At 36.3% G+C, this 14,528-nt stretch overlaps 1 protein-coding gene and 1 long non-coding RNA gene across 2 annotated transcripts in view; one reads left to right on the top strand and one right to left on the bottom strand.

Annotated features, from left to right (window-relative positions):
- The window catches only part of LOC114159840 (uncharacterized), a 5,005-nt gene extending 430 nt beyond the window's left edge, over positions 1-4,575 (top strand). Inside the window, exons 3-4 of the long non-coding RNA XR_003598667.1 lie at positions 273-4,278; positions 4,419-4,575. This is a non-coding gene — a long non-coding RNA (uncharacterized LOC114159840). The remainder of the gene's footprint in view (positions 1-272; positions 4,279-4,418) is intronic.
- nubp1 (nucleotide binding protein 1 (MinD homolog, E. coli)) lies at positions 3,886-14,528 on the bottom strand. Its single transcript, XM_028042037.1, has 10 exons — positions 14,462-14,528; positions 12,987-13,091; positions 12,722-12,855; positions 9,664-9,732; positions 9,528-9,560; positions 9,338-9,428; positions 9,084-9,238; positions 5,648-5,758; positions 4,591-4,777; positions 3,886-4,236 (listed from the first exon to the last, which is right to left on the bottom strand). The coding sequence occupies exons 1-10, from the start codon at positions 14,517-14,519 to the stop codon at positions 4,205-4,207; spliced, it is 975 nt and encodes a 324-aa protein (XP_027897838.1). The 5' UTR covers positions 14,520-14,528; the 3' UTR covers positions 3,886-4,204.

Below are 14,528 nucleotides of genomic sequence, written 5' to 3'. Positions count from 1 at the left end.
GAAGTCAGGAGCTATTTCTCATGTACTTCATGTAAAGTTTATTTATTTTTTGCTTTATAAAAAGATCTAAATGTCTTAAATCGGAATTCGTTTCAGAAATGTTTCTGATATTTTACTGTTTTTTTTTTTTTTTTGTCATTTAAAAATAAAAGACCAAAAACATATTCTTTGGTGCAGAAGGATACTAAATACTGAAATCATCACAGTAGTTTATTATTTGCATTGTTGCAACATGAAAACACAGTCAGCTGATTCAATACTATCTCTTCCAGCCAGGGACTTTCACACAATGCAAGAGGATGTAGTCTGGGGTAACACTTCCCTTAAATATTCAATCTCCAGATATAACCTGCTATGTAAGCTGTGGATTTTATACACATATTTGTCAATAATTCCACGTAGATATTTCTGTACTCTCAAGCGCGCTTACATGATCTGGTCAACAAAATAGGTTTTGCAAACAAAGTGTCAACAAAAGAATGAATGCTAATCAACTGCTATAATCTCTTTGAGGTACTGGAACTGGTTTGGCTAAATGCTACGGGCAATAATGACTCATAAAAAAAAAAAAGCTCTCCAGCCACACCTTTCGCTCCACGTGTTTAGTATATTTAGAGACGTAATCATAAAGAGTTAATTTGCTGTGGCGTTGGGGTTTAAAATTGGTACCCATAAATAAAACAAAAACCCTGTCTGCTAGTATATTACGGATGACAAATAAATTAAACTTTGCTTTGACTATACAAAACAGAACCTAACAGCATAATCTTTAATTTAGTGGGATAATCTGCTTAGTATATTTGATCAACATGCCAATGTTTTTGGCATCTTTTACTTATTAGTATCTCCTGAAGGAGTTACTGATAAGATTCCCTCAGGAGTCTTATTAAACTCCTAAGGGAGTAAAAAAAGCAAGAGGTTTTTTTACACCACTCTTGCTTTATGCGTTCTTTCAAGACTCTATAAAGTAGATTCTGAATATCACCGTAAGTGAAAATATCAAATATCGTTATGCTTTGATGCAAATTACTCCATTATCCGTTCTAAAGGTTTTCAAAGTGGATAAGCAATGTTAAAGGATGCTGTCCTTTGAAAATTTAGAAGGAGATGAAATGCAGTGATGGCATGTTCTCTATGTAAACCGATTATTAAAAAAACAAAACAAAAAAAAAAACCAAAAGAATAAAAAAATTTACTTTTCTAACAGAGAACCAGGCCAAGTAGTGGCATTTATGTCAAAAATGAGACTTCCAGCTACTTCCATCCACTGCAGATAGGTTATATACCAACATTGTTTAGCCCACAAACACCATATATTATGGTTGCAGGTTCTGGGAGAAAAGGCAAAGCTTTTAGTCAGACTAAAAATACTGGTTAGGACCAGGTATGGGTCAAGCATGAGATTATTACAGAATAACAACCTGTGAGTAAACATTTAAAAAAAAAAAACTGAGTACAAATGTCAGGATCAGATTTACACAAAGTTTTAAAACAATGCTTTAAAAACTTTTTAAACCTTTGGTATACATACCAGTATTTGGTGCATGCCTAGTCAGAACCATAGCAGAAAACATAACATCTACCTCAATAGTGCTCCAATTTTAGTCTCTAGAGTAAAAACGCTTGTTGTAAACAGTCATTCACCAATGTTTTAGAGAAATGAGAGACTGGTCTCACCATAGAGCGCTTTTAAATCCCTGTGTAGGGTGTTAGTCTGTTGGATCTCCAAGCTACTGCTCCCACACATTTTTTTTTTTTACCATCACAATTCTTCACTTTGGGGATCAAGCTGATGATGAACATTTAGAAATCACAACGATATTTTGGGGTGACCCTTGCATTATGTAATGATGCCAAAATTTGGAGTTGAGTCATTTCTTTACTGCAACTTTCTACTGCATTCTTGGTTGCCTGATGTTTACAAAAGAATAATAATATAAAAAAAGAGAAAATGTTTAAATAAATGCGCACAAGCTGCTGAAACAGAGATAATGGTCGAATTTTACATCATCGAGATTTAATTGGAAACTTGTTCCTCATGTTTACGTGACCAACATGTCGGAAACCAATTGCGTCCTTATGGAGACAGGTCAATGTACGCGTTAAGTCACTGTGACCAAGGCTCAAGTTGTTTTGTTTGTGTTGTAGCTGGGGAGGTTTCACATGTGTTTTTCAGTGAACCCTGGAGGAACTACATCTACACAGCAAGTACAAATGAGGACGTAGTCTCCTCCTCACACTGACACATACGCACACAAAAAGAGCGTGTTAAAATGAGACTTGGGTCGACTTTTAGCATGGAAAATATATTTTTTAGTACGTATAAAAGAAATGGGAAACTATCTCTTTTACCTAGAAAGTTTGACTTTGTAAGAAGTGAAACTGAGAAATAGGAAGATTAGACCTATATTTTCCAAACCAGTTCAGTTTAAAAAATTTGATGCCTCCTTTTAAATGGCCGAATGTTGAAAAAAAACGAGCTTTATTCTTTTACATTCGCTGTAAATAGTAGAACACTGAGTAATTGCAACCAAATGAGGAAGGTGTCTGTGTTCAGTACAATGAGCCACCGATATGAAATTACCTTGTGTCAGCTGAGGTGAGGAACATTCAGAAAAGTGAAATGCAACAATATGCTGACATTTAAAGTATATTCTTTATAAAGTCAGTCTGAAAACAAACCTAGCACCGATTTTATCTCCACTACCACCTTTCATATAATTCAGACGTCTGCCGTTTGCTTTATTATGGAAACTGTAGATTCAATATGATTTATAACCACATTAAAAATCATGATCAACAAGCATGATCTCACATGCTCTGCTGCCATTAAAATGACCTACTTACTGCATACAATGTCGACAAGAACAAACAAGATAGTCCTTAATCTTCTCTTTCATAGGAAACAGGTTTATAGGCTGTTTCAGAGTGGCAACCAAAAGAAATAAAGAATTAACTCTAACAATCTTTAAATGACTATACAGAGATTAAAAAAGTAACAGTAACAAGGCAGTTATTTTCCATGAGGCCAGACTGATATCTTTTTTTAAATCCATTTTGTATTATGCAGTTTGAATAAAGAGCCACAGGGTTTCTATGCCATTAGTATTTATATGCAAGACCAATAGCAATTCTGACAAATACCATAAGAAGACTCCAACAAAATTAACCTTAACCAATTTAAATCAAAATTTTACTTCCGAGGAGCTCACAGCAAGTTTCAGAACAATTACTCGGGTTTTATTCAACTACTGAAACGAGATGCTAGATGATAAAGTACAAACTCTGTTAAGTGGCTAATGATGCAATCATAAAATAGTCTGTTTAAAAAAAAAGAATTAATTAGCAGATTTGTGGTCTGAATAGCTCAAGTCAAATGAAATGTTTCACTTGCGTCAGGGGCTTCGTCGTTTGTTCTGTGTAATAACCAGCCAGAGCAACAAATTATGCAAGACTGGAGGCTCTGGGCACATTTCTCCAAAACAGAAAGGAATTTATGGAAGAAGCAACAAGTAAATAACCATCTGTACGTACTGAAAATATGGGTGTATTTGTACTTGTTAAAAAACTGAAATGGTTAAACTTTCAGAATTACGACTTTTTTAAGAATCACAAAGAACTTCAGATATTCCTACATAACCAAGTAACCTTCTTTACGAGTTCACCTGAATGAGACGCATCTACAAACCAGTGTGAAAGGACCAATTTTTACGCTAGTTGTGATTTAAGCAATTGTGTGTGCTTAAATCAATTATTATGTGATTATTTAAATCACAGTAATATCTAACATATTAATAAGCAAAAAAACCCCAAAAAACAACATGTGACCTTTTTTGTAAAGATTTCCTTTCTTACTATGATCGTTAGGCAAAGATTCTTTTGAGATTTATCTTTTTGGGACAAGCTTTATTTCTTTATCAAAAGGTGGAAATGCATTCAGTTAGTATTCATTCAAAGTTGTTTGTCAGATTTGTGCTTTTACATGACATATCTGTGTTTTAATTAGAGGAAAGAGAGCACAATGAGGTCGAATCAAATCTATAACGCGAATCAACGTTTCTGACAATAAAAAAAAAAGAAAAAAGTCTGTTATTGAGAATAGTTAAGACTAAAACGCAGCTATAATGTCAGTGTCAGAAGCGTTCTTGTGTGTTTGTTCTCCAGGTCTCTACCACGCTCTTGTGATCTGCTTCGGTCTTGGGGGTCATGTTGCATTGGAGCAGTAGTCCTGGATACCTGGCAGAAGAAACAGAAAATGCTTCAGATAAATCTGCTGAGGTACACAAGTCCCAGTTAATTCCACAGAATAGGTTTTATGCTGAATCTAATGTTATTCAATTTTCATTAAACTTTTATTTTCCTTCCTCTTTAGTAGGCTGCTTCCCATTTTTTAAAGTGAATACTTCTTCTTTCAATAGATCTAATCAGGAATTAGACCAGCCTAACAAACAAGTCATCAAAAAAAAAAGAGGGACTTCACTAGAAAAGGGAATGTGGCCAAGTGTACGTCATACTTCCCCACATCCAAAGGATAGAAAAAGACACTGAATTATGAAAGAAATGGAATATGGGAAATAAAAATGATCTCACTTTGCACAATCCTGCGGTAGACTTCAGCTGCAGGAGAGTCGGGGACTTCTTGGAGGAATGATTTGCCCTCATCGCAGCTCCGTCCTATCCTTGGGTCAAGTGGCACCTTGCCTAACAGAGGTAGATTAAGGTCTGCGCACATTTTCTCTGCACCGCCGCTGGAGGGGGGAAAGATGTGAGAAGTGTTCTGTAAGAGAGGAAAAGAAAAACAAAAGCATAATCTGGATCTTAAACCACAAAGCTTCTGTCCTACATTACACATTTGGAGTCCAGGCGTTAATAATTATTATAAAAACCGACCGTGATATTTGCAGTTTGCCAAATAATCCTAGTGTCGACTGCAAGTAGGACTCCATCCATCCATCCATCCATCTAATCAGTCCATTATATATCCTGATAATTGACCAAACTGTTTAAATAACTGCAGTATGTTTGGTAAACAGTAGGTTAATTGTTCTACATAAATTAATACGGCGTCTGCATAAAATGTTAATTTGTGTCCCATCCCTTTAATATTTATTCCTTTGATATCCTTATTCTGTCTTACCGATTGTGCTAACAGTTCTAAATATAATGTAAAAAGCAAGGAATCGGTTCTGACTGGAAGAAAATCTCTTAATGGAAAAACCTGAAGTTTAGTTTCTATTCAAACACACCTAATAAAAATGTAGAAAGAAAAGACATAAAAACAGAGGAAAAAATAGACATAATTTATGACTGTCACGTTTGCACACAGAGGAACATTTGGTTGTGAAAACTTTGCAGTGGGTTCTTCTAATCAAACTGAGCTGGGACAGAGCTCAGAGACCCACCACTGACACACAGACCTTTTGGTCTGTCCTCTGGAGGTTCCACTTACAGACTTCCTCATTCCTGTTCTCATTTGTCTCAGCTGTCCTGGTCTGCAAACAAAAGATTTCCTCACCAAATCTGATCTTCTTCCTGTATCCATATTTGTATTACACTTTTGAAAAACATAAAGTTAACCAATTAAAGTTTTTAACAGAAGCCTGGAAAAGCATCGACTACATGAGAGTGGTTCGAATTTGCCAGCAACCTTGCATTTGGGACACACAAAGCCGCTCATGTTCTCCACAACTCCGATGATGGGCAGCTTAACCTTCTGACAGAACCTGATCTCTTTTCGGACGTCCTGGAGCGAGACCTCCTACGATGAAAAGGAAAAAGAGACAGACAGATAATTAGGCATAAAGGGGGAAAAAAAAACTGAGGTTGGGAATGGCAGTTCAGGAAATTACAGCTGTTAAAGAATGATAAACTTTAATGTGAAAAAATGTCTAGATAAGTTAATAAAGAACTGAAAGACATTCACATCAAAGCAACAAGTTTTTCCACCATTCTTAACGACAGTCATTCCAGCCTGGTATTTGTCTGGTAATGGAGAGACATAAGGAATGAGGAAGTGTTTTTGTTTTTGGCCTGATCTCACAGCTTAGGCCCAGTTAGGTATGAGGAAACAAGCACCGATCAACAGTTTCGCACCGAAAAACACAAAAAACAAAAAGAGAAACACAAACATCATCTGCGTGTTTATAGCCAGAAACCGGGAGGGAAGAGAAATCTTATCTGAGCAACAGGAATATTTGATATCCATTTTGTTCACTGACTGGAACAAAACACAATCTGAGAACAATAATTCTCGTCTCAGCAGCAGAGATCAAGTATGAGCCACTTAAACACCTTTAATCCAGTCTGCTGCCCTGTCTGGTTTTGTTTTAGGTCTGGTTCTACTTTGAATAATAACCAATAACAAATAACCAAATCTACAGCAGCCCTTATCAGATCTGCTGCAAGAGGAAATGCCCAGGCTGATTTACAGATCACACATTCGTCCCTAAACAATGTGTGATACTTTTAAACGAATGCTGTCTGAGTTATTTCAGACAGCACCATGACGCTGCCAACATTTACTGAATGAGCTAATCAAGCTGTGTAAATACTTTAGATTGCACCATAGGAGGATTGTTCTGGGTTCATGGTGAATCTGTAGCTTTACTTGCAGCATAAAAAACAAATACGTGATATATTCATTCAACAGATAGAGGCATATAAAGCACTTTAAATGCTAATTTACACGTTCAGTACATTTTATGTTTACAAACATACTATAAGGTAAGACAGAAGACATACAGTGCAATGGAAAAGTATGTGCACCCCCACAGATTTCTTTACTTTTTCCACTTGTATGAACAACATGACAGATAACATAACTAAATACAAAATGCTGATTAAAAGGATTTCATTTTTAAGGCAATTTGACAATTTCCTTTATGTGAGAATGCAACACCTACACCTAACAGAGGACTATTAGGTGTAGGGAACCTACTTCTCATCATACCATTTTTGTATATAATTGCATGATGGGAATGTTTAAGGTCACGAGTTAAGTCAGGACTTTTGGCAAACCCACCAAAACCCTTCATTTTGTGTTTCTGAGTCATTCAGACATGGATCACAAACCAGCTGCGTAACCCAAGTCTGGACAAGATCAAGGTTCCACAGTGGTGACTGGGCATTCAGTATTTTTCGCTACAAAGCTGAATTCATGCTTCCCTCCAGTCCACACCCAGGAAAAGCCACCACTGCGGACACAGCATGGCGTTTTTATCCACATCTTTCAAAACGATCAAATTTTGTTGCAGATCTCTGTTGCTTTTGCGATGTTTTTGGTCAGCAGTGGTTCTCGCTTAGAAAATCTTCTACGACGGCCATTTTTGCCTGGTTAGGAACACAGACCATAAACTGAGACAAGTAAGGCTTACTACAGACCTCACTGGGCACTATGCCTTTCAAATTCAAATTCAAAAATACGTCATTGCTCATAATAAAGTTGATGTTGGTCTGATTTGCTGATGTGCATTTGGAGTAATTTTGGTAGGCGTGCTGCTGCTGCTAAGTTTCACTACCCATGCTTTTTGTAGATAATGGCTCTCACTGGTTTGCTGGAATCTCAAAGCCTTAGAAATGACTTTTTAGCCATTTCCAGAATAATATCAAAGAATTTCTCTAGATTGGAGCAGAATGTGTTGCTTTTTGAGATCTTTCAGCCAATTCATGCAGTCAGACAGGTCCTATTTAAATGATCTATTACTTTTTTCATGTAGAGCATTGTTGATTTGGATAGCTTTTTCCATTCAGAAATTTAATATGAAATTGGTTTTATGTCCTTATTTATGAATTGATTTAGGATATCTTTGTCAGATGTCAAAATTTGATCTGAAACATTTAAATGTAGCAAAAATAAAACAAAAAGAAATCAAAGAAAGGGAGATATAAAAGCTATAAAAAAAGAACGAAATTGCACTGGCTCTCCATTGTGGGTTTGTTGTTTTCGTTACATGCCAAGCTCACCATCAGATAAAAATGTGGACATAAGTCACTGATTTTAAAAAAAATAAAACAAGGCAGTCTCCAGACAGACAGTCTCTCTGTATCCAGGGAGACTGGATACAGATCCCATTAATAATTAAACAGGAAACATTCCCTCTACAGATCCAAATTATTGCTCTACTTTTGCAGGACATGCAATTTCGCATGAAGTGACAAACTCTCTAATCCATAAAAGGGTGGATAAGAAGCTTGAAGCAGTTCATGTTGAACTGCTTCAATGCTCTGCAGTCAGGATGGCGTCAAAACATTTTTCTGACTGATTTGTCTAAATATGTTCCACTTTTTATCTTTGATTCCTTCTTGCTGAGACCAAAACAGGTTTTATATTACGGCCGTTAACCTTTATACATTTTTATATAGCAGTTTTTACCTGCTTACCAATTCCACTATCAAATTGTAACCCACAGTATGTCTTTTTCAGCCATAAAGTCCCAGTCATTGTGTATTCATGAACAATCATTTTTGTGGATTCACTTGTAACAGATGAAGTAAATGTATAACCTTCTCTGGTGTATATTCACAGTACTCATCCTAGGTGTTGTTTTAAAAAGAAAAAAAAAATAAAAATACACCAGTCAGTAAAGTAAATCAAATTGACGATTTTTTTTAAAGCATGAAACATCCAAATTTCAAAGTAGCCATGTTGCAAATCATTACACCGGTCTCAATTTTTAGAAACCAATGGAAAAATTATTGCTCTTCCTTATCTTTTTCACAAACTTTCACTTTTTTGGGACTCAATAAAGCACAGAACATGTAGCAAAAAACTCTTCCGGAATTCATTTTAGCTACATATTTTCAGTGTTTTTTTGTTTACATTTTTTTATTGTTATTCTCTACCAGTACTATTTTGTTTAAAGTTTCTACATTTTTCTGATGACAAAAATGTTCATTGTATAATGGACTGACAGTGTATTTAGAAAATCTGTCGGGATGAAAGTAACCATTAAACCCAGTTAAAATTAACTTTTTATAACCTACAATACAATGGATTCTAGGCTGTAAAGCAAAGAGATAGGAAAAATGCTAGAGACTATCTACTTTTTAAAAGAACTCTGGAGCTTGGGTATGTCTTTGCGTACCTGTGGTGTGGTGATGATGACTGCTCCATCCACATTGGTGGAGCTGAGATACTGAACTATTGACAGGTGCTCATCAGAGGTGCCGGGTGGAGTATCTACAACTAGGTAATCCAGTTGTCCCCAGTCGACGTCCCGTAAAAACTGCTTGATCATTCCTGAATTGGAGCAGGAAACAAACTGGAGCATTAGATCTGGAAAGCCAAAACAAAGCCATCAACACCCCACTCACAAATCTACTGCAGTTCACAGCACACCATTTTTCTTTGGCCCTCTCCAGATCACAGCATCATCAGGACTGCTGAGAAGGAAGCCGATTGACATAACCGCCAAGTTATCATCGACGTACTGCGACAAACATGCACACAGAAGAAAAGCAAGTCATTTACAGCACAGAAATTACCTCATAAGAGCAATAAAACTGAAGCCTGGATTGCTATAACTCACCACCGGAGACCAGCCAGAGCCACTCTGATGAACCTACACACATAAAAAAAAAAAAAAATCACACACCCACTCGTTAATGTAAGTGAAGCGAAAGTAAAACAGGAGTCATATTCATACATAACATGGTAAACCGTACTTGTTCTCCTTCTAGGCCCATGATCCTGGGAATGGATGGACCACAGATATCCACATCCAGTAGTGCAACCTACAAACAGTGACACAGAAGACAAAGTGTAGTAGTCTGTGAAGAAAAAATCTAAACTTACCATATGTTTAAATTTAGTGTTTGTAGTTAAAAAGAAAAACTCTACAAAAGCAATGATCAATCCTAGTTCCACAGAGTAGGTGTCCTGCATAACGTACATTTTTTCCTCCTTGATAAAACGTGTTTTAAATAATTAACTAAACAGATCCTGCAGGTCTTGGTAACTGGCCAATCCAACTATTGGAAGGTTGTTGGTTGGAGTCCAGCTTCCTCCACATTCATAAGTGTCTGCATGTTGTATATGGCTTAAGTGTAAAAAGTTTTGAATTATCAGTATGACTAGTGAGCGCTATATAAATCCAGTTCATCTGCTTCTGCAGCACAGCACCTGCCACAGGAGTCCCCCAAGGCTCAGTACTGGGAACTCTTCTCTTTGCCATGTCCATCTATTATTTTCCACTTTCCTCCATGCCTGCACTCAGGTTCTATACTGTCACCTCCAACAAAGATCTGACCAGTGGTCTTCCTTCTATGCAACTTATTACTAGCTTTGTCATTAACTGCAGTGTTATATCCTCATTTGTAAGAAACCTTGAATAAAAGTGTCTACCAAATGGACAAACTTAAACACAAACAAAAAACTGGGGAGATGTTTAAACTGTAAGCATTGGGTATGACGGTAGAGAGACACATCTAAAATAATCAATCAAGCAAAGAAAATTTGTCAATTTTTACTTGAAAGGCTTTGATCATTGATTAGCAGATCAACTACTAAAAGCTTTGCTTTTTCTTATTTAATATATTTACCAGAAAAATGCTCAATTTTCAGTCTAGAAATTCACAAACTAACAAAATGTACTCTAATGCCCTTTCTGAAGTTTTGTAAAAACCAAATAAAACACTCTCGACATATGATGTGATAGAGAAATAACAATAAAAATGCTATTAATTCCTTAATTACTTGTAGTATTAAAAAGCACAACCTTTCTTTGTTTATGGTCCATAGAAAATAAACTGACTGAGCATGTCAGACCTTAAATACATCCATAAGTTTGTATTAAAACACCACCCTCTAAGCTCGTATTCTCATCTCTACTCTGAAAAACTGACTGAAGTGAAAACTGTCCACTTGGGTGTTTATGCATAAATAAAAATGCCCGGAAGATTTTTTGATCAGCTTACTCATAAGGCATGTCAACCTGTGCTTTTGTTGAGCAGAACATTTTCATATTTAAATCTATTGAAATACATTGAAACCATGCATCATTTACATTCCCACCTTCAGTGTCATTAAAGCACAACAGCAGCCAGACCACTACTGACCACTTGTGGCAGTAGTGGTCAGAGTTACATGATTCAGGACTCAACCTCAGAGTGCCTGAGACAATGAATAGAAAGTAGAATGAGGAACTTCTTTAGAATATACATTGATTTTTTTTTAATCAGATTAAAAAGACTGAGAATGAGACTGTGGATACTAGGAGTTACTAAAACGCAAATTTTTTGGAACACATGCCAAAAACCGTGACATCTGTTTTCCACCAGCTCTTATATAAGCATTCCGAATAAATCAGGTGATTTCTGGTAACCTGACACCAAAGAAAAGGGTGTGTATGCTGATCCTGTTGGCATTGGCAACGCCGCAATTATTAAATAGGCTGTGTCTCCAGGTGCTATGTTTATATCCCCAAAGCTTTTGGTTTCGGTTTTCCTATTTAGGTGAAGCTCTGTATGAAATTGTTTCCCGTAAATAGAACAAGAAAGATATTGTGTGCAATGGGAAGACATGTGCCTGCGGTTCCTCAGCTTCTTAAACCAGAAACAAGGAGATCTTATTTCCTCTTTTCGGTATTTGTTTTGTAGAACCCAGTTTGCAGCAAAGAGGATGTGCACTAAAAGCAGTTAAAAAAAACACTTAAAGAATGCATATTATTTATAAATCAGACATAAACCAACATATGCTAACCTTCCTTTTTTAATTGGGACAATCTGTGTTGTTTGCAGCACGTCTGACCTGACAGACATCAAACTACAAACTAAACTGCAATGAGTCCTATCAACAATTTCAGGTCACCTTACATGACCTGTAAGCCTGAAATAAAGGCTTGTTAATTAAATGGATGAATGTAATTTATATAACTAATAAAGGGACTTCTTCTATATTTAAATAAACAAAAGTCAAAATAAATGCAAAAAGTATTCTAAGTGGTCTTTGTCTTTGATTTTCTTTGCAACCTCTTTGTGGTTTCACAACAGTTTTACTCTGTGGCTTCAAACACTTACTCTTTTAAATACTCAGAAGTATTATACAATCATCATTTAAATTTTTCTAAACATTTACATGGCTCTTTTCTTCTAGAAACCATAGAGCTAAAAATAATGCATAAAGCTACACTACAGTGACCTCTAGTGGTCCTTATTAGGGTTGTAAAGATTATGCAATAACAAAATTATTGTTTTTCTTTTTGTGATAGTTGTGTTGTTGGGGATTTATGTGGGTGTGTATGTGTAGGGGCTTTCCCTTTAAGAGGTGCAGCCCAGCTGCATGTCATGTGACTTTGGCCAGGAAGCATAGTTATTAGTATGTTTTTATACTAGACAACATCTGCTACATTACATTCCACATTTTTATCACTCCCCCTTTCTCATTAAGTTTGTCCGTTATGCTTCCAACACTGTATGTAACCTGTGGCTTCTTAAGCTACTATTTTCTATTGTTTTATAAAATAGTAGCCAACCAAAATGAGGTTGTAAACTTTGCAACATTAATATTGCACACACTTATACTGCTATTAAAGCAAAATTTTCAAATATTGTGCAAACTTATTCCATCTGTTTCTTTAGCAGATATAGGACCAAAATAAAATCGGTTCTAAATTGTACAGCTCTGTACAATGTAACTCTTACAAAGGTAAGAGGTGGGAGAGGTACCTAATTTAAGAAGTCTAACATTTGTCTTTACCACATTATGCTGATAATACATCATTACCTCCTTGGTGCTGTCACTTGCCAGAGCGTGGGCCAGGTGAGCGCTGAAGGTGCTTTTCCCAACTCCTCCTTTTCCTGACAACACCAGGATCTTGTGTTTGACCACTGACAGTTTTTCCCCTATTTCTTCAATAGCTGGAGAGGATGAAGGACTGAGATTAGCCACATGAAGCTATATATACATATATATATAGATCTATATATATATATATATATATATATATATATATATATATATATATATATAGTGATGAAGAAAGCTTTACCAGGGTCTGGGGCCTTGGTAGCGCCAGAGGCACACAGCTGCTGGTTGGGGCAGCCCTGGCATGATGCAGACTTTCCTGCTTCCTCGCTTGACGTGCCTGGGCAGTCTAAAGAGAAAAAGAGTTTGCTTAGAATCTAAACATGTTTTCTATGTTGAATTAAAATCTGTGAATGTAAAGTAGGTTTACTTCTGAACCCCTTCGCATCAGCAATTCTAGGTAGATAAGCGTGTATGGAAACATAAACTAGTAATTCTTGAGCTTTTTTCACCCCATGTGTAATAAATAATGGCTTTTATGATGTCAAGTCCATCTGCTCAGCTGAGTGAAGATCTCTGGTTATCTTGTCACAACTCAAATGTAGATAATAGAGATAAAAAAAAAAAAAAGCTGAGTCATGAAGGTTTTACTTCACTGTTTAGAAGAAAATGGATGCCCTTTTGTGTGGACCTGAACCGTAACTACATTTTGGTCAGATGAGAATTACAGAGTTTATCAGCAGGAAACTCTCCATGTGGATTTGACAGGAAACAAAGGATTAATATGAGAAAAAGCATGCCCCCGGCTAATAATACCGCAGCATCCATAATGCTTTTGGAAAGTTTCTCTTCTAAATGCTTGCTGAGCGGCAAGAAAGGACATTTTAAATAAAAATCTGACTCTTTCATCAAGTTGAAAATAGAACATGCATGGGTTTTTCAAAAAGATTTTCACCCAAAACATGTGAAACAGTATTTCTGACATTAAGATAAGATATACTCAAATTAAAGCATGGACTTTTCCCAAATGCTCAATTTGTTTATACACTTCCAAGACACCGCTACAAGAAAGCTGGACTTATTTTAAGGCTTTTCAAACATTATTTACCAGTGGTGGTAAGAAAATGCGTCAGCTTCTGTTTCACTTAAAATACACAATCCAGATGTTTCTTTCAAAGTAAAAATAACATAAACGCACTGACAGTCCAAACCCCAATATTCCCCACACGTATTCTGGGTGTTAACTTTTGTCACAATGTAAGTTTGGAGAAATATTCCCATCAAATACACCAAAAACGTGAATTAGCGCTAAATATAAACGAACATTATTGCGAGATGGAAGTAGTTGTAAGAAGCGCTAGGGGGGGGCTACATGTTTTATTATATCGCTTCAACGTTTTCCAGCAATTATATTCATAACCAACGTCCTTCTCACTGAGTTATGTACTCGATTATTAGAAAACAACATTCATTTCAATGTTCCAGCTGCTTCAAGTAGACTTTTTCTCCAAGGATACGGGACAGAGTCACGGCTGCTGGCGCAGTGTTTACAAGTGCGACGTTTATCAGAGAAAACATCGAAGTAGACCGACGCTGAAACTACTCTAAATATTCTCCAAAGCACAAAGGTTAAAACAACACTTTAAACCGGACCACATCCAGAACCTGTCATAATATTTTAAAGCAGAAATACATGAAAAATAATAAATTAATTCTCACGTTCTGGAGCGTTTTCTGGTACGTCTGCCATCTTTGCCTGAGTGTCCTTCCGACACATTCTTCCCCT

The sequence above is a fragment of the Xiphophorus couchianus genome, chromosome 16 (genome assembly GCF_001444195.1).
Source record: "Xiphophorus couchianus chromosome 16, X_couchianus-1.0, whole genome shotgun sequence".
Lineage (NCBI taxonomy): Eukaryota > Metazoa > Chordata > Actinopteri > Cyprinodontiformes > Poeciliidae > Xiphophorus > Xiphophorus couchianus.
The sequence above is the reverse complement of the archived record's forward strand: the minus strand, read 5'-3'. Positions and strand labels throughout refer to the sequence as shown.

Bases quoted from the DNA above. Each gene is read 5' to 3' on its own strand.
- nubp1 (XM_028042037.1), bottom strand. From the start codon at position 14,519: ATGTGTCGGAAGGACACTCAGGCAAAGATGGCAGACGTACCAGAAAAC. The intron at 4,778-5,647 runs GTTGCTGGCAAA...CCTCTCTTACAG, and splicing joins TTGTGTGTCCCAAATGCAAG to AACACTTCTCACATCTTTCC. The intron at 4,237-4,590 runs GTGAGATCATTT...TTCTTCTGCCAG, and splicing joins CTACCGCAGGATTGTGCAAA to GTATCCAGGACTACTGCTCC.